General features: G+C 32.9%; 1 protein-coding gene across 2 annotated transcripts in view; it reads right to left on the bottom strand.

Annotated features, from left to right (window-relative positions):
• The window catches only part of LOC106114432 (A disintegrin and metalloproteinase with thrombospondin motifs 7), a 95,809-nt gene extending 72,263 nt beyond the window's left edge, over positions 1 to 23,546 (bottom strand). For both annotated transcript variants that reach the window (XM_013307649.1, XM_013307650.1), the window contains exons 1-2: positions 23,347 to 23,546; positions 9,948 to 10,140 (exon numbers count right to left, since the gene is read on the bottom strand). In XM_013307649.1, the coding sequence (XP_013163103.1) occupies positions 9,948 to 9,988 (41 nt within the window). In that variant the 5' untranslated portion in view covers positions 9,989 to 10,140; positions 23,347 to 23,546. The remainder of the gene's footprint in view (positions 1 to 9,947; positions 10,141 to 23,346) is intronic.
• Positions 23,547 to 25,909: the final 2,363 nt, after the last annotated feature.

Here is a 25,909-nt window from a genome sequence, read left to right as displayed (position 1 = left end):
ACTTGACTTGTAATCTGCTGGTCCTGGGTTCGAATCCCACCATGTACCAATGTGTTTTTAAATATTAGATTTACATATGTACATTATGTTATTTATGTTCTTACGGTGAAGGAAAACATCGTGATGCAACATGCACATATCTGAGAAGAAATTTAAAGATATGTGTGAAGTCAACCAGCCCGCACTAGGCCAGCGTGGTTGACTATGGCCTAGTCACCCGTAACTTAGGGTAGGCTCCGAGCACCTCGGTGGGGACTTATTGTGAACTGATGATTAAAGTTAAATAAAAATTGTTTTGCAAACTTATGTCAACGTTCTACGAAAGTTTTATAGTTAGCATGCAAATGGCTTCTGTGGTTGATAAACTTAACACTTTTATACCTAACAGTTTGTTATTTCTTTTGCCCAGTTTACATTATTCCAGTCCAACTGATTTTTGGATTGGAACTGGAAATATGTAAAAACACAATAGAATCCACACAAAGTTTGCCAGTTTCAGTTGTAATCTAGCACTGGATTTGATCATGGACTGGAATAATGTAAACTGGACATTATTTAAATGGTTTAGCGTCTCATTTAAAGATTTTCCTTGCGAGAACAATATCAACGACGGTAATAAATTGCCGATCTTTGTTATAATTCTAATACGATTAAGCTTTAGATTTTTTTTTTATTTTGCATAAATTTTACAAAATATTATATCTCGTTTAAAATTAACATGTAATTTATCATTTATTTAAATCCAAAGAATTGTCGTTGAAAAAAAACTTTTAACAATATAGGCATATCTATGTAAATTTGATTACCCACATTCATCCATCAAGCTTCAGTGAAACATGATAATATTCTTTACCTATTTTTTTAAATATCCTGGTATAAAAATACTTTTAATGTCGTTCTTAAGTGTTTCGTTTATTGACTACAATTAGCGAAACATTGCCGCAGTAGTTGTAACTTCATATAACAATTGCAACGAACATTTTATGGGTTCAAGATACGTCCGTCGTCCGTACGTTCCGAGCATATGTGATAGGAATGTAATGAGATTTTTAAGTCCTTTTACAATGTTGCAGATCTCTTGAAGAGTACCAGAGTATCAAATATAGATTTGATCCACTTGATTCGATTCATCGAAATGTATTCAGAAGGTTCTAAATTACTATATTACGAGAATGAGACAATTCACCATAAAATCAATCGTTGCGCCATTTTCACACGTCGCGGTGGCCTATACAATTGTTTGCAGTTTGATTCAACCTTTGATATGATAGTCTTAGATCGTATCTATTCGTTTCTTCCTTATGACCATGCAAATTTGCTTATTGGGCTACCGTCGGCTTTGTTGAACAAAAGTTGTTTCATACTAAGTTTATAATGCATCATAAAACGTATTTAGCTTTGCGTCATATTTTTGGAATTTCTTTGTCTTCTGTTCCGTTGAATTTAGACGGGACTATAATTTTTGAATATATGATTGTAATTGTTTTTGTATATTTTAAGACTGAGTTGTGAGGTGCTTTATGTTCACGTTTGTTCATTGTTTCTTCTTTATTTGGCATTGTATGAATCGTAATGGTGAGCTTTTTTAATTTAAATATTATTACAACGTATTTTGCCAAGGCCAAGGTAACGGTGTGGTTACATGAAAGAAGAACCTCTTGCAATTTTCATACAGTTACTAGCAGACGTCCGCGACTCCGTCTGCAAGGATTTTAAAAAAATAAAGTAGTCTATGTGTTCTTTCAGACTATTATATCATCTACATCTGTGCCAAACTTCATCAAGATCTGTTAAGCCGTTCTGGAGATACTTTCAAATGAATATCCATCCATCTAAACATTCGCATTTATAATATCAGTAATACGAGTATGTTCTATGTTATACAGATTACTCTTATCAGATCTTTTGTTTTAGTTTCGTAGTACCATTTCAATAAGAGCAGAGCGTCGATGGCTCAGGGGTTTTAACACTTGACATGTAATCTACAGGTCCTGGGTTCGAATCCCGCCATGTACCAATGTGTTTTTCGATTTCCAATTTACATATGTACATTTATCCGGCGTTCTTACGGCGAAGGAAAACATGGTGATGCAACCTGCACCTAAATAACTGCGAAGAAATTCTAAGATTGGTGTGAAGTCAACCAACCCGCACTGGGCCAGCGTGGTTGACTAAGGCCTAGTCACTCTTAACTTAGGGTAGGCTCCGAGCTCCTCAGTGGAGACGTCTAGTGATCTGATGATGATGATTTTAAAAAAGAATAAACAATGGGTCCTAGAAAATCTTATGTTATAAAATGTCTTAAACAAGATAACGTCCATATGACCTTAGGACAATTGACTAAGAATGAACGTCGACTACTGAACTACTTGTCAGACATTATTACAATGCAGAGTCTAGTTCTTACCTACGTAGGTTGAACCAGTTACTGACAGGTACAGTTGCGTTTACTTCGCATATAAGTTATAGTATAATTAACTTAAATATAGAATACACTTAAATGAGTATTATGTTAAACCGTGATTGTTTTTGTTTCGTATTTGTGATCGTTTGTTGTTTCTCTTTCATTTTAAAATACATATGACACTATTTTAATAAAGTTCAAGCTGCGCTTATATTTATAAGACTCTCCTTGATGATTTTTAAAAATAAAAAATATGTATTAAAATATGTATAATTTTACTATTCTTTTTTTGGTTTAATAAATCTTACTTCTCACTAATATTATATTTTAAATGGGAATATTTGGATCTCGCTGAAAATTTGGCATAGATGTGGAACATTCTGGAAGAAGACATAGACAACAAATTAAGTTTTTTTTAATTCCGCGCGGACTGAGATGCGGGCAACAGTTAGTTCTTTTATAAATACTTTCGTCTTTTTTCCGATCATCGAAATGACGTAATATTTAGGTTGTAAATATAAAACATACTATATGTGGAGTCGGTCAAATATTGACCTATAATCACAAAGTTATTTATTTATGAACTAAATGTAACGTTAATATCAATATCGTGAATTATTTCGATACAAGCTATTAGAATAGATCAAACATGAATGCAGATAGAATACATTTACCTTTAAAGACGATCGTAATTTTTGTTAAGATCGACCACCCACTGAGTTACATTAGTATTGCCATCTCAAAGGTTGCTATTGTGTAGTGTTTTAAGATTTATTTGTTTCGTGTTTCAGTTCAAATGTCACAAGAGAAGTCAAGTAAGTTTTCACTTGTATAAATACATAGTCATCTTTTCATTCCTTTAGAAAATACTGTATGTTTTTTTACATATTTTATGACAGTAAAAATTGCGTTCATATTTAATTATATGGGAATGTTTTTGAGTGTTATATATTTAAATTACTTGTAACTTATTGTATTTTCTTTGCTCGAAAGTTTCTTATTTTTGGAACCTATAGAGACGCAGCACCAATCTCATATAAATTACGCTAAACATCTCTGAAAAAACTAGAATGATTCCTGCTTGTACTTCTGGTGCTTTTGAAGACATTAACGCACATGACTTAAATGTATTCAAAACAAAAGATATGTACGAGTTTCTACAGGATATGTATTTCTTATAACAGGGAAAAGTTTAATAATCTTACGATCTGACGGAAATATTACATATTACAACGATCTGAAGATGATATAAATGGAAGGCCAATTAAATACAAGCCAAGAAACTAGTTAATTTCATTACAAGTTACAAAGTTGACGTGCACCGTTTTGAATTATCGCAATCTACAAGATAATGTCAACTGTTAAACAGTTGCATGCGCTTTAGAATATTTGCCTAACACACTTTGACTATAGAGAAATGGATTAAACAAATGCAGTTGTACAAAATAAATTGTACCACTTTTCGTGAGGGTGAGGAATAAATGTTGTTAATATAAATAATAGTAATAAATGCTTTATCGTAACACTAATTTATACAACTAATTTGGAGCTTTGGCTCCTGAACTAGGGCTAAGCATTGTATTTCAGGAACAAATCCCTTCCCCTTATCATTAATACGTTGTTTTTTTCGATAAATGCGAATGACGTTGACAATTACGTCTTTATGAAGGCATAGTGACTTAAAAATTTACACTCATAAACAAAACGAACAGTGCCAGAAAGTGTAATACTTATTGTTCGTTTTTCTTTGCCAGAATGCATAATTTACAGGTCCTGCCATTTAAAAGTCGAAGTTAACAGATCAGGATCCGTTTAGTTTCGTCCAGAGACTGTATGAAGACTAGGCGTATCTTTAATTCAAAAGAATCCTAGCTATAAACTGTATATTCATTAAGACAGCTCGACGGTATCTATATAATGTATCTGACAACGTGTTATTTGAATTAGCCATGCGATTCCCGGGAAGTTAACGTCGCAAAGGGCCTGTTGCAATGTCACGCTAAGTCACTGCCAGTGTAAATGCAAAATACCCCGCACGTACAAGAACTAGGAATGATTAATGATTGTTTATCTTTAAATAATATTCTACGATTTAAACATGAAGTTTTAATTTATTATAATTAAACACCGACAGAGACAAATATATCTTTTACGATTCTCCCTTAACTGATACAATGTAAAAGCAAAAAGATGATTTGTGGAATTAAAGCTTGTTTTATTTTACGTTCGTTATATCTTTGTAGTTTTCTACAGATATGTTTAGTGTCATTTATGTCTTTGGAGGGTTTTATGTCTCACCAACAACTCATCACGTACATCGTACCACACAACCGCCTTGCTCGCTGTCGAGTGACGACTATGAATATGTCAGACATGACGTTGGTGCTTGATACAACCAAGACCCTAGCCAATACATCTACATTATCTAATGGTTTCACATCACCAATCCAAATAATTACACAAAATATATTAGTTTGCATAAATTAAGAGTATGTTGAAAATAAGATATTTACTATAAATAGAGTCCTTAATAGATAAAGTTTTAGTGTTTGTCGGCACTCAATTACATCAATATAACTCAAAGTGCACTGTGTAAAATGACTCAATTAGTAGCGGCACACTAAACCAGTGTGACTACGAGATTCCCTTTCTCGTGTGTTCCTAATATAGCTGTCATGACAGGCCAATAAACGCCCGAAAAGGGATTAACAACATTACGTATATTCATACAAAACGTGAATAAAAGCCGTGCCGAGAGCTGCGCTCACACTGAATCCTTTGTGGCTAACAACACTGCCGTTTACCAAATTAACAGCATTATGTTCTTCTGACCGACATGATTCATACTGTATATGACCATGCAACTATATTTGTTAATTTATTACTTCGAGACGAGTCTCAGGTTCTATTTCGACTCAAATATTTTTTATGTCCTTGAAATTTAATATTCTTTTCAAGTCTTCTTTATTTTAGTCAAAAGTCTATGTGCATTTAAAGACGTGTTCTTTTCTTTGATACTATCGCAAAATTCGTATTTTGAATTATTTGAAAGAGAACTATTTTTTATTAGATTTTTTTTTATCCTGCATTTTGTTAACGGTACTAAAATAAAACAGCTTTATTCCAATGCCCTTACACTATAAATTCTGCGCCTAACAGGGCTAAATATAACGAGTAATTGCTCGTTCGTACAACTATAAAATTTTATACGCGCACACAATTAAAGTTCGTAAAAAATGCTTGCTTAATAAAATATGCAATGCATTTCTTTTTTATTTTTAGTCATAAATATTGCTGATGAGTATTTTTGGTGTGTTGATTTTTTATGTTAACTGATAATCATATGTCTGTTAAAAGCAACACATTATTAAGCTATATACAGGATGTCTTAACTAGGTCTTAAACTCACAGAACTTTGCAAATTAAAACTCATCCAATTTTTGTCGAAATGATTAGTAGTTGTCTGTATAAATAAGTCGATATGATACTCCAAAAGCTATAACTAAAGTGTTGGGAAGAGCATCCTGTAAATAAATTATCTTAAATTTAATTAGTATACATTGTATACCATCGTCCAAAAGGAACATAAGACGATAAAATGCCGCACGGTGTCTTGCAATCATTAATCAATTCTGAGCCTTTTATAATTATTATAATTAATAATTTTATCACCGATCCGATTGATGGCGCCTGCGTCCGCTTACATAAGCCGGAAAGCTGGTTTTATTTAATAACTGCTTATTTAATTATGTTTATATTTTCTTTTAAGTATACCGGCTAAAAAACATATGCACATCTGTGTGTTTTACGACTGCTTTCATTGACAATCTTGTTGGTTGCTTACACTCCTTAATTTGTGTTTTCACTGCCGAAACAATGTATGAAACTATTGTTAACTCTACTTATCTAAAGAGAAAGACAGGGATGAGTATACTCTGTTTATTTGGATGAAAATAAACAGTCATCTCGGAAGAAACCAACAGTTGATGGGACGGAGACATACCGTTTTTCAGCATAAACTATAAAGTTTAAACTGACATGATGACGACAATTAGTCTATAATTTTTATAATTCACTATTAGTCATGCAAATGAAAATATAAACTACAACAACTAAGTAGTAAACGAAACGGAACGAAAGTGTAAACGCAGCGACACTTTCTTCCTCCTACTAGCTGCCATCTTTGATAGGTCAAGATACTACGAATGACAGGCGTGGAATTATTAATAGACGTGATTCCGTCTGCCTTTGCAAAGATTTCGCTGCTATGCAAATAAAGTTAAATTATTATATGACCTATTTGTAAAAGTAATTTGTTGCTCATGTACAAAGAAGAAAATGTTTACAGGAAACAATTTAATTGTACATTTATAATTGTACTAGCTGTGGCCCGCGACTCCGTCCGCCCGGAATTTATATGAAGCTTAATAAGTAGCCTATGAGTTCTTCCAGACTACGTTCTGCATGTCTGCTAAATTTAATCAAAATCCATTCAGATCTTTTGGAGATACCTTGAAACAAACATCCATCCATCTAAACTTTCGCATTTATATTAGTAAGAGTAACAAGTTGTACATAAATTTATAATACGTGAAATATAAACAACATTTTGTTTTAAAAATATCAGAAGCCAGTGTTAAATATACATAATTAAGGAACATTGATTAATCGTTTATCTTGTAGGTCGGTACTCAATTAGCAAGATCTTAACTTGGTATAGTCAAAATAAATTAAAACTAACGACAATTATGCTAATGCCAGCCAATGCTCATTCTGACAGTTGGTCAAGAAAGTGGCTCGGATTACGAACATTTGACCACTGAATAAATTATTATGAGAGAAACTCAAAACCAACGTTAGACATTTTTAGTTCGTTTTTAAACAATGTAAACTAATGATAAGCTATGAAACAAACTAATATGGTACTAACGTATTACAGTGGGTTTTGAGACAAAAATTGCTAGTTTTGAAAATATTTCTTATCTTAGGTTTGTCAGAAATAATCACAGGGATTTTGATCTCAGAAACCAACGATTAATTGTCTTAAATTACTGTTGAAAAAGTTCTGACAAAATTATCCCTTTACCTTCTTAAATAATTACAACTAATGACTAACTGAACTAATGAATTTGCTATTTCACTTAATTCCCAATGGTGATATCTGATACTATCAAACAAAAACAAGTCCCATAAATAAGGTAAAGACCAGTATTTTGACATTCTCAAAATGACCATTTCACTGACTAGTTGGGAAAGAGATAAGGCTTGTATCACTTGGCGACACAGAATCCACTGGTCTCTAGTCCAGATCGTAGGGCTGTCAATCAAACTAACCGTAGAACACTATCAACGAAAAACTGACTCTTGCCAACCCTGAATCAAAAATTTGGGCCGTTGAAAGAAAAAACTTTACTGACTTTTTTCAAACAACTCACTCTGACCCGAATACACCAACTCTTAGTATAAATATGCGCCATTGAAACTCGAAGAATTCGAGTCTAACCACAGTGGTGACAACCCTATTCAGATCGCCCACGGTCTCGCGAATGCTCCATTCATAAATATCAAACCACGCGTTTACGAAATTTGGAATCTTTTAGACCAATAATTGCTGTACTATTATGACGACATTACGTATTTAATTTATTGAAGTTTATTGGTGTAATATGAGCTTTTATCACTTTAAACTTATAATGGTTTGTAAAACCGATTCGTTTTTGCCGTTGCTTTCTGAAATCAAAAACCTTCTATAATAAAAAAAAAACTCTGTTCTCTTTCTTAAAATTTCTGTTTTGCCAAAGATAAACTCAATGATGACGTATGTTTTAAACAAGAATTTTGGTCTTAGAAACCAAACATCAGTTATCTTAATGTGAGTACTTAACGTATTATACATATTAAATTGTTCAAACTTTCTTGAGACATTATAATAAACTTATATAAAACGGCTAAACACTCACGTATATTCGTCCGGTGGGGACTAGTTTCGAGCCCATCGCCCTTCATCAGGGTGAGTGGGTCTGGTACTCGTAGTATTTCGGGGACGCGGCCCGTTGCTCCAAAGGGCCGCGTCAAAGATGAAAGGCTCAAAACTAGTAGGTGCCGCCATCGGACGAATAAACGTGAGTTTAAGCCGTTTTTATATAAGTGTATATACGTAAAATATTAAAAATAAGTAGCATCTTTTCATTTAAGTCATGCGATGTATAATGATACACAATTTGATATGTGCTAGAAGACCTGTTTGTTAACTAGAAGTAACCAAGCATACTTATTTCGCGTCTATAGTAAGTGGATGTTTAAACGGTCCTTAAAGTTACACTCAAGCTGTCATAAATATACTCATCGTTAAACTATTCAATTAAATACTTAAGACATAAGATACATCAATACATTGAACTTTATTCTACGTTTTACATTTGGAAATAATGCTTTTAAAGCATATTTTCAGTTATATCTTACTAATATTATAAATGCAAATATTTGGATGGATGTTTGTTTGAAGATATCTTCTGAGCTGCTGCATGAATATCGTTGAAATTTAACATAGTTGTAGAATATAGTCTGGAAGAACACATAGACTATAAATTAAGTTTTTTTTTAATTCCGCGCGGACGGACACGCGTACGAAAGCTTGCTTGTTATAAGATTTTAGTAAATAGTTTAAGGACAAAATTTATTTAAACAAAATAATAATTGACAGTTTTTAAAGTCCACATAAGCATTATTCGTCTAATTAAAATGTGTTAAATTTAATTTATTCGATCCTTTTACCTGCCTGACTTTATAATGATGTCCCGTGGTCTATGAATAAATCATAACATTAAAATCTTATTGTAAGTACTACTTTTAAGGTGTCAATCTGTAAAGAAATACCGATTCTTTTACGATAACTTTAAAGCTGTGTTTACGATTATTTTATGACTTTGTTTTATGTTTAGTGTCGGTGTTGTAAACAATAAAAGCCAACAATTGAAACAGTAGACGTACGGATATATTTAATTTAATTGTATCCCTAGAGTAAAATCAAAGCTATCCACGTCTTTTGTTTAATCTTCTTGAAGTAAAGCATAGAAAATTGAAACCTAACATTTTTGTGTATACCTCTATACGGCATATTGTCAGTAAGTCAACTCCTATCACGTTAATGTTACTAACTGGCTGTCGCCCGCGACTTCGCAGGCGCGGAATAAAAAAAAAACAGGCTTCGTAATCTTCCAGACTATTTTCTATATGTATGCCATTTATTAGAAATCCATTTAGCCGTTCTTGAGAAACCTTCAAACAATCATCCATCCGAACACTCGCATTTATAATATTAGTAAGATTTCATTTTACGAAAGTTTTAAAATATATTTAAAAAGGTTAAATTTCTCCACTGATCTGGTTAATTATCAAACATATCAAACAGCTTTTTAGTTATATATACATGGTATCTGCTTACCCTTTTAGGGATAAAGAGCTTTATATCAAATCCACTTTAAACAAAGAACATCTTGATTAATAACGTTAAACAGAATCAAAGCACGCGCGGTATACTCACGTTGTAAATACGTAGAACAGGAGAGGCCCTTGAAGCGCCATATTAATGAACTTTCACATACACTTACGTATCACTTCTGTTTTAATGTAACACAACACTAAACTGACATTGTACACTAAAATGTCGTTCAATTAAGTGATCCCTTCTTTTGACATTTTCGTAACTTCGAATGATAGCTCATCTTCTCGTGGATCTGAAAACAGAAAGATTTCGTCACTATGAAAGTCAAACAAGAATAACATATGTTTAGAAGCAATGTAGAAACTTTGGCATTACTGAAATCACAAACGTTGTAAAAGTAGAGCTGTAGATTTTAAAATACACATTTGTTTTAGAACTTCAGTGGTAATGTAATGATTGAAAATTACATGAAAGCTTTCAGTTTGTTGTTCATGTTGCACGTTTTTTTTATGAGAGAATAAGGCAAACGAGAGTTTCGAACACAGAGGTGATCATTGACGCATATCGAATTCTGCAACTCTAGACAATCTGAAGATGCGTTAAAGTTCATGCATGGCCAGTTATCATGGATATAATAAAATTGTAAGATTCACCCTGGGTTTCTGAGACCAAAATCCTCTGTTTTGTCAAAGATGAAAAATAGGATGACGATATATTTCATACATAGGTTTTGATGTCAGAAACACATGGTCAGTTTTTCAAATCTTCATCATCTGATGATGATGTGAGCTGATGCTCACTATACGTCCCCACCGAGGTGCTCGGAGCCTACCCTAAGTTAAGGGTGATTAGGCCATAGTCAACCACGCAGGACCAGTGCGGGTTGGTTGACTTCACACATATCTTTGAATTACTTCTCAGATATGTGCAGGTTGCATCACGATGTTTTCCTTCACCGTAAGAACGTCGGATAAATGTACATACGGAAATCGAAAAAACACATTGGTACACGGCGGGATTCGAACCCAGGACCTGCAGATTGCAAGTCATGTGCTTGACCCCTGAGCCACCGACGCTCTCAAATCTTATTTCATGTCAAAGTCTTAAGAATTCTGATAGACGCGAGGCATCTCCTCGATAAAAATTCCAATTCATAATAATTAATTATAACCAATAAGTTTATTTCTCAAATAAATAAATCATCTATTGATATCGTGCGTACGAAAGGATAGTCTTAAGTTGCGACGCGTGTCGGCCGTCTATATAGAAATAGAAAAACTCTACAGCTAACCAATGATCGATCAATTTGTGATGTAAAATAAATAACTCAGTTTGTAAACGTGGGCCGTCTGATCTCACTGAATAACTCGGTTTCCCACACGTTCGTAAAATATAACATCTTTTTTGAGAACACCTTAATAAAACAGATGGTTGTTACGAAATATTTTGCAATGATCGTATTATAATTAGATTGATTTTAAAATTAGATAAGTTTAACTAATTTACTATGTTTAGTTTTATTACTTTAAAGTTTGATTTGGTTTTGTTCGTTTTATCTTTAAGATTGGTGTCGCAATGTAATTTTTTAATCAACAATTAATTTTATTTACCTACAGTTTTGAATAGAGAACTTTGTTGGTATGTGGTGAAGATGCATCTATGAAATTAATTAATTATAGGTTTGATCCCTCAGCACAGATAGTTCATAAAATAGCCATTTAATGGTCAATTATAATACCTATTGTTAGGATGAAAATCCGGCACTGTACCGGTGTACTGGAGCAACACTAGCCTTACTAAAATGTCGATATTTATGTCCCCTCACTAATCATTCTGACACTTGACTTTGTAACGAAAGCGCGCCATTCGTGCCAAAGGATTGTAACTAATAATGTCTAAAACTATGGTTAGTGAAGATACGCCTATATTTTTACCTAGTTGATAAATGTGTTGTCAAGTGCGCAACACGCTACTTTGATTTCTATTTACATTGAAAAATAAATCGATTTTTTATAAATGTATTGACATCGATTATAATGGATTGAGTACAAAAGCTGCCGTAAAATCCATAGATGAGGCTTGTCACAGGAAATTATATTTGACGATGACAATTATATTACGTAAACTTTAATTTTGGTTTAGAATTGTATAGAGTCGAAGTCAGATCGTCGGCCTCTAGTAGCGTGTATGTAACGGTCTTTTTATTTAAGTTGTTTTCAATAATCACGACCGTTGGCAATGAGTCACGCGTTGGATACTTTTTTCCAAACGCTTTTAAACATAAGTTTTTGCGAACATTTATTTTATTACGTTGTTGTGAAATCATTCTTTAACAGCTTAACAACAGTTAACGCCTAATAAAATCACTTTGATATAGGTATATAATTGGCAGTAAAGATAAAACAAGTTGTAATCGGAGTTTAATTGTTTTTAAATTTAAAAAATAGGAAGCAAAAATGTAACTTTTAACACACGTTTTATTTAAAGGATTATAAACAAGCATCATTACTAGGACTAGAAATATAGCGATCGCAACGACTCCGTCGGCGCGAAACAAAGAAAAACATAATTTGTTAAAGACTATGTTCTATATGCATGCCAAATTCCATCGCAATCCATTCAGCCGTTCTTCACAACCTTCAAACAAACATCCATCCATCTAAACATTCGCATTTATAATATTAGCAAGATTAATAAAATTAACAAGTAAAATAGTTTTTTTACGTTTATTTTATTACTGTTGTATTTTGTTGCAATTATTACATATACTCAAAATGATACAAATTATGAATATTTTAACATTTGTGCAGAACTGTACTGCAGTTTCTACCGGACAGGTGAATCGACAAGTACTATGTTAATGGTATTCTGAACGATCTATTTCTGGTCCTCGGCACCTGATGTTTATCATTTCCTTGAAACTAATTCTATTTTGAACGAAGACTTGTTGGTTCGTTTTCATCATTAACATTTTATATTTAAACTACAAGGAGACTGAAATACAGATTATGCCAGTCTTAACTTAGATATGAACTTAATGTAAACTTTAAAATAGTTGTTTAAGTTATTAAAACGGAATTCAATTGAGTTAGTTCGAAGATCGTATTATGCTTTACTGTTAATAGAAGAAATAAGTTAAGCTTGCTTGTAAAAATCTTGCTTAAAATGATTATCAAATAACATATTATTAATATTACCTATATTACTAATCCGAACACCGACCATCTTACTGCTTACTAATATTATAAACAGGAATATTCGGATGTATGGATGGATGGATGTTTGTTGGAAGATATCTCCTGAACGACTATATGGATCAAGCTGCAATTTGACATTAATGTAGAGAATAGTCTGAAAGGACACATAGACACATAGGCTACTAATTAAGTTTTTTTAATGCCGAGCGGAGTCGCGGACGAAAGCTAGTTGTCACTAAATAAAATACGATTATTCATGTCATAATCACATTACTGTATTATTACATTGATTTTAATTCGGTATTAATTTGCGGTTAGGTGTGTAATATCAGATCTGTGCAGATGATGTCAAATTTTGAACATGTCATATTATTTTATGTCAAGTAAAAACCACACACAAGCCTGCAAGTACAGTAGTCAGTAAAAGTAATTTTTATTTTTTGGACCCCTTATTAATATTGTTAAAAATATATTTTCTAAACGACGTAGTCCTATATGAATAAATTATTTATTCTTTGAATAACACCATAATTCAATCCAAACAATAATTACCTAACAGCAAATTAACCTAAATTAAAATGCTCATAATTCAATACTAACTTGTCTCAATAAATTAAAAGCCAATTATTTTTGCTACAAAAATATTGACTTGTTAATCTATACCATGATCGCATTACATCTAACTCAATTATTAAATGAAATATAGTCGAAAAGTTTGACCTCCGCTCCTTGCGGCGTCCAAACAAATCAATACAACTGACGTTTCAATTTGTCTATTGACACGTTTTTAATCTTCATTGTCTATGCTTTCGGAAGCTCGTTCGGTACAAGACTTAATAAATTTCTAACATACCACAATGCATGAACGCGATCTGTCGACGAACGGTAAACTATAAATCTTCTTGATGCTTTTATACTTTTCTTTTTGTTTCATGTTTGATACTTGTAGCGCATCGTATTACAAAAATCAATCATGAAAACAAATTTACTTTACACCTCGACGTGGGACCATTACGTATAGTAATTGACGTGGAACGTTTAAAGGAATGAAGAGTTGGTTTTAGATTATACTTATAAATTATACTTTTGTTTTATTGTACATTGAAATCAATGCTTACTTTTATTGATTGTGCTGATGGATATAACTTTTTTCTTTTTTCAATGCCAACTTTCCATTAGACTTTCGACAAGTTAATATACCGAATGTTACCTATCAATATACGTATAAAAAAATTACGTTTGTCGTCGTACGCCTTTGATTTGAATATGTTATCGTATATCACGTTTACGAATTGTCAAAAAGAATAAAAAAAATATTAATCTTCTTGCTAAGTTTGTTTTCATTTACAAGCTTTTGTTTAGTTTTGTCCCGGTTCCCGCTGGAGTCGAAATTTTGCAATTTGTAAATTGCATCACAATGGAAATATTGACTTGGTGATGATCTGATGATGGAGCCGGAAGGTGTCAATAGAAACTTTGCAATGATAATACAACCTATTCGAGTTTGAGCTCATATTCTTTTAATTAACAAGAACGTAAGCCGTGATTAAACTCTATCAAAATATTTAATTGAATTATATTACTGTTTTAAATTTGTGTTTGACAATTTTCACAACAGGCAACCCTGACCCGTCAGAAAAATGATGTTAAATCTACTGTTACAACAATTGTCTAAGTTGTGCTCAGTTTGTTCACCAACTGAGCGCCAACTGAGCAAACACAACACCGCCATGAACCAAATTACATTCTAAATAAAAGACTTAATTAAAATGCACAAGACCCTATTCTCATATAACTTTTGTGGACAGTTTCTAAGTCTACAGTAATAAAATGCATGACCGTCACACTACACATGAGGAAATATGACATACTATGAAAGTCAGATAATTCTGTGGGCCTAGCTAGAATAATCACCCATGTTCTTCTTGTTGTTCTAGCCCTAAAGTCCTTTGTGGGTCTTGGCTTGGTTCAGCAACTTTTTCAATTTCGGTCTATCTCAGACCACGGACTTCCAATTTGCTATGCTAACTTTCGCATCTTGATATCCGCTGTCTATCTATCGAAGCTTTGGTCTCCCTCTGGAATGGAGCATTGACAAGCGCCATCGTGTCGACAAAATTTGTATCACAATTTATGCAGCGCATATGGGTCGTAAAGTACAGCAAAAATCTCATACTAAACACAATAAATTTGTGCTAGGCCTGATTTAGAATAACATAGGAAATATAATCATGCGATACCCAGAAATCCACAGTCAATATAGCGTTACTCTTTTGTTAATCGGTTAAATAAAGAACACAAATAACAAGGATATATTAATGCAAGCACAATGTGTCTTCAAAAAGACTATCTTATCATTATATCGTCATACATATGTATAAGAATTTGTATACAGAATTGCATATAAATAACAAACATCCATGACCTGACGCGAGCTATTGTTATGTGTTTAAATATCGGTACCGTACCTATATTCGGACAAAAAGTCTCGCTTCACAGACAGGGACGACCGTGACGTCACTAATTACGTCATCATTGTATACAATAAACAGAGTTTCATTATTCTGTTTACTTAAAAGGAAACTGAAATTTTTGTAAATATTGATTAATGTAAGAATAAGGAAGTGTGGCCATCGAATGATGGGATCGGATAACCCAAGTCTTCTGTTTGATGCGTTTGTTATCTTAACTAGCCATTAGATGAGGCTGACTAAAACTATATCTGTAAGGGTCTATGAAGTCTAAGAGCCACCTCAAGCCCCTTGAAGCCGTAAATACCTCTTGAAGGCGATGTGATGTGTTCTATTAATCATCTTATTTATTATCATCTCCCGTTCCCTGCTTAATACCACTACCTAATAACTATGGCTTGGTAAGCGATCATTGTTGGAGAACCTTGGTGTATACTAAATATGAGAAATATACAGTAAGGAATCCTTAAACCCTTGGACGACTCTGACCGTTAGTTTCTGAGACCAAATATCTGTATAAAATGTATCGTAATCCCTTTCATTGATTTGACAAAACAGATATAACAATATGTTTAATACAGTGATGGTCTCAGAAACCCACGGTTTAGACGCAGTAAATTTGGACAGTTTCCATTTTCAAATTCAAATGCTTTCTCTTTCTATCTGTGTAACAGGAAAGAGAAAGCATGTGCTTACAAACGTTTTATATACGATGTAAACAAATGAAATCAAAATAAAATGATTCATGTGTTTACGTTATCTGTGCCCGATTAGGTTACATTGCGTAATTCTTATCTCCGCTGTGTACTCTTCTTTGACGAGCAGATTACGACACCTTGTTAATAGTTTTATCTTAATAGTTAATATTTAATTGTGTGAATAATTAAATGTAATTAAATGCATTATATATCGTGACATATTTTAAACTCGCATAGTTAATTTTGATTCACAATTTAACTAATTGTGAGTTGTTTTTTAGAGCGTCAGTGGCCCAGGGGTCAAGCACTTGGCTTGCAATCTAAGCAATTGGTCTTGGGTTTCGAATCCCACCATGTACCAATGTGTTTTTGATTTCCGATTTACATATGCACATTTATCCTGCGTTCTTTCGGTGAAGGAAAACATTGTGATGCAACCTGCACATATATGAGAAGAAATTCAAAGATATGTATGTGTGAAGTCAACCGACCCGCACTTGGCCAGTATGGTTGAATATGGCCTCATCACCCGTAATATAGGGTAGGCTCCCAGCCCCACGGTGAGGACGTATAGTGAGCTGATGATTTAGATGATGATGATGATGAATCGTTTTTTAAATATCTTTCCGCTTAAATCATTGGCGAATTAAGCATTAAAATTATTTATAAATTATAGTGTTCTGTTACTTTTTGGATGGTTTCATCTGTATTTTTTAAATATATTAAAAATAATTTGATCTTTCTATAATCTTAATAATAAAATAGATAATTTTAGTCTTTATTATTTGCAGAACGCCATTTTATCTTTCTTTAAAAAATAAATTGCCAAACATTCGTTCTAATTATTATAGTAAATTTATTACTCATTAATTTAGTAATGGACATAAGAAGTCATCGTCCTTAAAAATTCTTGAACAAATATCGATCGGTTGAATTCAACGTGGAAAAGTTTAGATATTAAAGAATGTGTTTTTTGTTACCGTTTTACAATACGGGTATATCGATTTACTTACATATGTCAACAAGAGTTAATAATTTTTAGAGCGGACAAGGTTTTAACATTGTCCGCTCTAAAAATTATTAACTCTTTTGAAGAAAGAAGTGACAACATATTTAAATTCAAATCATTCGGTTCCAAATTTAAATGATAATTAAAAATAAAAATATAAATTAATTAAATTCAATCCAAAGACTAGTAACGTTTATATAGCAAAATAACAAAAAATATTTATTAGCATTTCATGTTTGCAATACAGTAATTAGTCACTAATTTATTCGGCCAGAGATAACCTTTGCACTCTTATTTGGTCCTAATTAAAAGTAGTAAGCAACAGATTGTTACAGAGATGACGTAAAAAATCTAGAAACCCTTTCTTCTTTTTCCTGCCCATTTCCTTACGAAAGGGCACAATAAGTACTACTTTTATATATAACATCTCTATCAACCTATTTGAAATCACTCGCTTCTATCGCATAACTCACCACTGACCTATATAAATGGACTGGCTATAAGACATAGCATTTTGTGCCTATTTGATTTTCGCCATTTTCGCGCTGCACGGTATGAAACGATGGTGTGGATGCAAACTAATAATATAGATAAAATTAACAGCCACGACATCAACATGCACAAAATGGATCGAAGCTTTAATTTCCAAGCAATCGCCTATCCATTTATATCAGTGCATCTTACACTCAATCTAAAAACATATGCGATTGTGGAAATCTTTTTTTTTTCAATGAACTTAGTTACGTAACAAATACGATATTCATTAACTAGACGATGTTGTGACATGGCTCTGACTCCGTAGTGTGAGACCGACAACATTAAAAAACGTTTAAAAATAATTTGCTGTGATAAGCACGCTTAATTGGGTTATCATAGTCGCTCTTACTTATTTCATGACAAAATCTATAGGACAGTATGGAGCATAAGATACATGTTGGAACACGCGTACTTAGTTTTATTATTAACTAGCTATCGCCCGTCACTTCGTCCGCACGGAATTAAAAAAAAACTTAATGAGTAACATATGTAGTCTTCTAGAGTATGTTCTACATCCATGTCAAATTAAATCGAGATCCATGCAGCCGTTGAGGAGATGTAGCGAAACCTTCAAACAAACATCCATTCATCAAAACATTCGCATTTATAATATTAGTAAGATTTTACACACAAAAGCTGAATGTACTAAACAATATTTAAAAGAAAAGTAGGAAAATATTTTGTCCCTCTTTGAGACTAGTTGTTGCCCATGACATCCTCCGCGCGGAATTAAAAAAATCTTAAAAGTATCCTGTTTGTTCTTCTAGACTATGTTCTACATGTGTGTTAAATTTCATCAAAATTCATTGAACCGTTCTGGAGATACCTTCATGTGAACATCCATTCATCTAAACTTTCAGGTTTATAATATAAGTAAGAAGTAAAACACGTAGAGGTGCGTCGGCAGTGAAAAGCTACGTTCAGTTTAACTGTGTTATAGTACACAACAATAGTTATTTATTCAGTTTAAATTTAATGGATAGTTAAATTTATGTCTAGTCTGATTATAAACTGACGAAGGTCACAATTTTTCTGTAAATTAATTTTTAATAAAAAAATCATTCATATATCATAGTGACTAACAGCTGTTTGTTTTGTGGGAAAATTTATATGACCTTGACCAGCTGGAGAGTACAAGACAACTAACAGATCGACATTTTTCTGTACCATCAGTAAATATGTCAATGACAAAATAAATGTCTACAGCTGCTAATTACTGACAAGTAAATGTCGTTAGAATCGCTATAGACCAATGGTCCAGTAGTCGGGTATACAACGACGTGGTACACTGTTCAAATTTCACTTTAATGTCAAGTTTAAACAATGTACTACGGCAATTATTTTAATAAGTTTGGATTTCATTTAAAAATAAAATGAACGCATTCTTCTTACTTCTTACTTAATATTATAAATGCGAATGTTCACATGGATTGATGGATAGATGTTTGTTTGTAGGTAACTCCGGATCGGCTGCACGTATCTCGCTGAAATTTGGCATAGATGTAGAACATATCTGGAAGAACACATAGTCTACTTATTAAGGATGGAGTCGTGGGCAACAGCTAGTTACGTGATAAGTAAATAAACAAAAATGTTAAAATTATCATCGAAAAAACTAATATCTAAAGAATTCACATATATTTTAATTGGTTTTTAATTAATTGATTATAAAAATATAAATACAAAATATATATCTAAAATATTTCCAATTAAATGAACACAAATCTCAATAACTTATATGATATTATCGATATGTTAATTAAAAGATAAAATTATAATTTAGTAATAGGTATAAAACCAGACTCATGTTTATTATCTAAATGAATTAATCAATACTCTCAGTACATATTAAGATATACAATACTTAACAAATTTATAATTGATGCCAGAATAAATTATACAACATAAAAGTTTTCCGTACAAAAATATCGAGAATCGTCGGTGGGTCAGGGATCACTTGACTTGCAATCTGCCGGTCCTGGGTTCGAATCCCGCCATGTACCAATGCGTTTTTCGATTTCCGATTTACATATGTACATTTATCCGACGTTCTTAAGTTGAAGGAAAACATCGTGATGCAACCTGCACATATCTGAGAAGAAATTCAAAGATATGTGTGATATCAACCAACCCGCACTTGGCCAGCGTGATTGACTATGGCCTAATCACACTTAACTTAGGGTAGGCTCCGAGCCCCTCGATGGGGACGTTTAGTGAGCTGATGATGACAAAAATATTCCTCAATATGACTGCACTAGCTGTCGCCCGCAACTCCGTCCATGAGGATTAAAAAATTAACGCGTAGAATATGTTCTATATCCATGCTAAATTTCATCGTGATCCGTTGAACGGTTCCGGAGATACCTTCAAACATCCATCCATCTAAACATTCGCATCGATTAAATTGTCAAATATACAATGTCAAGGATAACATGGTAATCGTTTTTAATAATGCCAGAAGCTCTACTTCTGCTATATCAAAAACAGGAGTCACTTTAAAGTTGTAAAAACCATTTCCCTATAACGAAATAGTACATAAAAGTATGGACAAAAGGGAGAACACGAGTAACAAGTCATTACGCGTGTTAATGTTCGTATTGCGCATTCCTGAAATACTTCCTGTGGCGTAACAGCTTGCCCTTCGCAGCGAGCTAGCGTCATACAGCTTATCGAAACTACTGCGACCCACTTCCGAGGGGCCAATAGAAAAATAACACGATCGAACCCATTAAATCAGTGTTCGTTATTCAGAGTTACTCTTTGCAGTTTTGTCAAAGAACCTTTTTTTGATAAAACAAAAAAAATAGATTTAATTGCCTCACTGAGGGCTTTTAATGGTCTTTTAGTGAAGATTTCTCGTACTAAATCTTCAATAAAGGCCTTCCTAATTTCTAAGTGTCTATTTTGTTTGTTTTTGTGCTACTGAATCAGGAAAAGGAAATAGACATCGGAATAGGATAATATTAAAGTAGTTGTCAATTTTCGCGTCAACGACTGTTTACTTTAATATCTTAATTAAGCTTATCTACTGGGAAAAGATTTTAACGCGTTGATTATCGACAACTCGTCTAGCAAGCTCAAAGAAGTCCAGTAAAATGTACATATGGTATACGAGAAAAGATCTATAAAATCGTTAGCGCTGAACGTGTTAAAAAGTTTACTAAGATTGCTACGATTGCTTTGGATGATCACACTCAATACGATAGTTGTTGTCTTACTAAACTAAAGGATACTAAAACATGAGAAAGAATCTGATGATCGTTAAACCTTCGAAACACCATTAATATTCACGGTGATTTGCTTAGGACAATACTAGCGGGTTGGATTACGGCCGCGGTATGCGGCAGATGTTATCTGTAACAGCCACACTGTAATTACACTCCCACCGCACGACAATGTATCAGCATTTAAGATTAACCAGTATTATAGCCTTAATGACACTCCGACCGAATTACGCGAATATTACGCGCAAAATATCACAACTTTGAGCGAATTATCAGAGAACCCGCAATGTACTGTAAATTAATCTCTTCGCTCATCTTTGAGCATTGGAATTTTGATACATTTTATTAAGACTGAATGATTTTTTAAATTTATTATTCAACTATCTGTCCGACCCTGACATACTAAGTTTTTTTATTCCGCGCGGAGTAAAAAAACTTAGTTAGTATGTAAGTAAAAATTAACGTGTTCTTCCAGGCTATGCTCTACACATCTATGCCATATTTCAGCGAGATCCATGCACGCATTCTGATACCTTTAAACAAACATCCATCCATCCAAACATTAGTATTTATAATATTAGTAAGATTGTTTGAGGAGCAAACATATTTCAAGCGCCACATGACATATTTTATTTCGAGTTTGAGAGATATAAAATTGATGGATCGTTTTTTTTGCAATTGAGTGTAATCATTATTATTTATCATTATTAATACATTGATAGTAATAGAATTAAATGATCAAACAAAAACTAAGTCCATTGATTAAAACTAAACGCGTGACTTGATACAACTTATGTAATATAGAGTTCAATGAACTTTTATAACCGCCATTCGATTTTATTTGATTTCATATTGAACCGATAATTACAATTGCATTTCCTAAATAATAATTAAAAAGTATAGAAGGTACAAAGATAGCAAAATAGAGATGATCGCATATAACAATAATTTCTTGAATAATCTCACTTCTTACTAATATTATAAGTGCGAATGCTCGTATGTATGAATGATCTCGATGATATTTGGCATGGATCTAGAACGAAATCTGGAAGAACACATAAGTTAATCAAATTTTAATACCACAAGAACGAAGTCGCGGGGTACAGCTGGCAGCTATCCTTAAAATGTGTCCATTAAGTTTTCATTAGTAATTAATGTAAACCAAATAAGGTCATTTTATTTTTCTTTTTAATTTAATTGAATATGAATGGCTACAAAAGTAGAGGAATACCGAAAAATGTATGTATGGATTGTGTGAAAGAGGATATGCGTAAGAAGGTAGTGAATTCAGATATGACTGCTGATAGAGATGTATGGAAGAGTAGTACGTACTGTGCCGACCCTCTAAGGACAAGGACAGGTTGATGATGTTCTACTCTCAAGTTCAACTTTAAAATATATTTTTTTAATGAATAACACAATTCTAATGAGAAAAATATTAAATTAATCACTTATCTAAAACTAATAATTTTTAATGAAAATACGGTAGAAGTATACTAAAAACAAAATTATTGGTAACTTTACTTAGAACGAGATACGTAAAAAAATAAAGCGTAAGAAAAAAATCATTGAATACCGGAAAAAATTAAGATCAATAGTCTATTATTACTAAGAAATTATATATATTTCGTCCAACGTTCAGGACGAAAATACTCAAATAAAAAAACCAACCGTTGTCAATTTGAATATCGAGGAGCAAAAACAGTTGTCAAAAACACGTATGAAGTGATAAGCCACGATATGTATTGCATACATTAATATTAATTGAAAGCCTTTTAATAATCATATTTATTAATTATCGAACTGGCAGGTTATACAACTTCATAAAAACTCTTTGTATATCCACAACTGCAACATATTGGGAAGTTTCTTTTTTTGTGTCATACGTGCTGTAAATGGCTTTCTGATAATTGATTATGTGCCAGCGTGAAAACATAATTGACATGAACATCATTTACCTGAGAGAGATCTACCATCAGAACAGTATTTAAAAAACGAATATTATATTTTTTAAATTTTCTACAGATGCAAAAATCGTTAAAAAGTAGAGTAAAGATTTGTCATGTAGAGATGCATTACACAAGTGTCCTCAACGTGTTTTTTTTCTTCGTTACATCATTGTTTTTTACTTATATACGAATAAATGCATTGTAAACAAAATTATGCTTAGTTAATTAGATGAACATTATTCACAATATTAAAATGGGTTGAACTAGTTTCGACAATATTTAAATTTGATTGGGCAAGGGTTAAGGTTGAATAATCGATGTGTCCGGTCTACACTAGAATTAAAAACATATGTAATTAAATTAAATGTCATTTTTTTATTTATTTATAATTGTAATTTATCCAGAATACTAACCTTTTTATTCTCGGATCACAGGACAATAATACACTATCTAATCACAAACTAGAAAATGTTTAAATACTTGGAACTATAGATAATTGTGTTTAAAAACTTATGAAAAAGTTCTTGTCTTTGATGTTGGTATCGTGTTTAATTACGAAGTGCAAACCGCGTGGAGAGCGCGTCGGAAAACTGTACGGCACGTGTGTACTCCGCCGCGTCGTGTAATCGACTATACCGAGCTATGAACCCACGCCGGCACCAACTTTTAACTAGAATTTTACAATAGTATATGTTTCTTTTATGCTTGTGCTCCAATTTCGAATGTACTTGCGCAAAAAAGTAGCCTACCTCTGATGGTTTGTTGATCTCATTCAATACGTTCGAATATTTCAAAGATTGAAACATTTCTTTCTACGAGTTCGCACACGATCGGAACAAATCGCCTTACGTCTATCTGTCTTGGACTTTAGACTTTTTACTAACCTTCGTCTAGTTCACGTTTGTATTGAAAAGCGGAAATTAGTTTTTTTTAGTATCGCATAATTTCTAATAGCGATGTGGAACAGATTCGAACGATTGAAATTTTACATTTCCCTTTCATCTGTCAACGTCGCACGCCATTTCCGAACGAGCGAACTGATTGCAACCAGATCGTTTCTCATTGAATATTATAAATGTTGAAATGTTTTTTAAACATTCGTTTGATTACCTATTCGAATTAACTCTGTCGTCTATTTTAATTATATCACACGGCTTTAGTTTTGTAGCTAAAAATAAACATAATTTGAATAGAAAATTAGCGTAAAATTATATTCTGAAGATATAAGATATTACATCCAAGGAACCAACAGTAGAGAAAAATCAGAAAAGCATCCATTTATCCACAGTCCTTCTCGTTGGGACATACAATATTTTTCTTAACATCACAATTAGTATTATTTCCCGAACGAATGTTGCATTCCAGCGGACTAAGTTCAAAGGCTGAGTTCCTGATATGCACGGCAATATATCTGTATCTCGTACGAGCACGGCCGTGCATCTGTAAACGATATATTGTGAACTTCGTCAGTTTATAATCCGACTAAGCATCATTCATCGCCAGGAAATTCGAAACTCATCAAACCATTTTACTTAAGCCAACAAGTCTATTTTTAAAATGGTTACAATATTTTAATAACTGTCCAATATAACAATCCTAATCTTTACTTTTTTTATTATAACTTAAACTTAAATTATAACTTAATTTATAATGTATTATCGAAAGCAAACGTTCGCAATTTACAAACTTTCTAATTTGTCCAGATTGTAAGCTGACGAATTCCATAATCTGGCGGTAACACATCCAAGTTATAGCTCTTCCTTTGTGACACTGCGTATAAATGTTACACAAATAACTTTACTTACTTTTGTTTTGCTAGAAGCATCTTACTAAATTCAAGATTACAAACACAGAAAATAAACGTGAGCTTCCACTACAAATTTTGAATTCGCGATTTTTTTATCCATACCCTTTTGAACATAAAATAATATCTATTTGAAATAAATATCTGTTGCACAGAGCGAAAGTTATTCAAATTAAATTGACCTTCTTAAACAAATGTTAACGAATAGAAAGAACATATCATTTCTAATGTAACCTTAAACTGTTGGGATAATAACGGACTAGCTTAACTGTCGTTTGACATAGTTACTAAATCCATTAAAATAAACATAATAACAAGCGAAGTGTACAAGAATATGACATCTTGTTTCAATACATATGATATACGATTATTTATAAGCGGACATATTTAATACGGTAATGAAAGGAGAATCTAACTTTAGAGTTGTGGAAATTGTTTAGCGCCGAATACAATCGACTTTATGAGTAGCAATTAAATGTTTAAGGCCGATATGCACGTAGACAAAGCTTTAGGCGGATTGATTTTCTAGCGGGAACTCCAATGCAACCAATATATACTTTATCAGAATTTTCTCTACCATTGTAAAAGGAAAACTTTTACAATGAAACTAAATATTATTAAAATTAATTTAAAAATACAGTTTACAAAAGAAATAAAAACTATTTACAAACTATTTACAAAAGTTATGGAGGTAGGTCATCATCACCAGCTCACTATACGTCCACACTCACGGTAAGTTTGGGTTAACTAGGTCATAGTCAACCATGTTGGCCCAGTATGGGTTGGTTGACTTCACATATATCTTTGAATTTCATCGCAGATAACTGTAGGTTGCATCGCAATGTTTTCGTTCATTGTAACAACGTCGGATAATACATATGTAATAGAAAAACACATTAGTACACGGTGGGCTTCGAACCCGGGACCTGTAGATTGCAAGACAAGTGCTTTAACCCCTGAGCCACCGACGCACTCACTGTTTTCTTTCATCGTAAGAACGTCGGATGCATATGTAAATCGAAAAACACATTGGATTCGAAACCAAGACCTGCAAATTGCAAGTATTTAACCTCTGAGCCATCGACGCTTTATAAATAGTCCCGACTTGTTATTTGTAACACGAGATGTTCACAAAAGGCGAAGCTTTTCTCACGGAGTGCGTCAGGTAATCG

This window comes from Papilio xuthus, unplaced genomic scaffold, assembly GCF_000836235.2.
Source record: "Papilio xuthus unplaced genomic scaffold, Pxut_1.1 DF828142.1, whole genome shotgun sequence".
Taxonomy (NCBI): domain Eukaryota; kingdom Metazoa; phylum Arthropoda; class Insecta; order Lepidoptera; family Papilionidae; genus Papilio; species Papilio xuthus.
The sequence above is the reverse complement of the archived record's forward strand: the minus strand, read 5'-3'. Positions and strand labels throughout refer to the sequence as shown.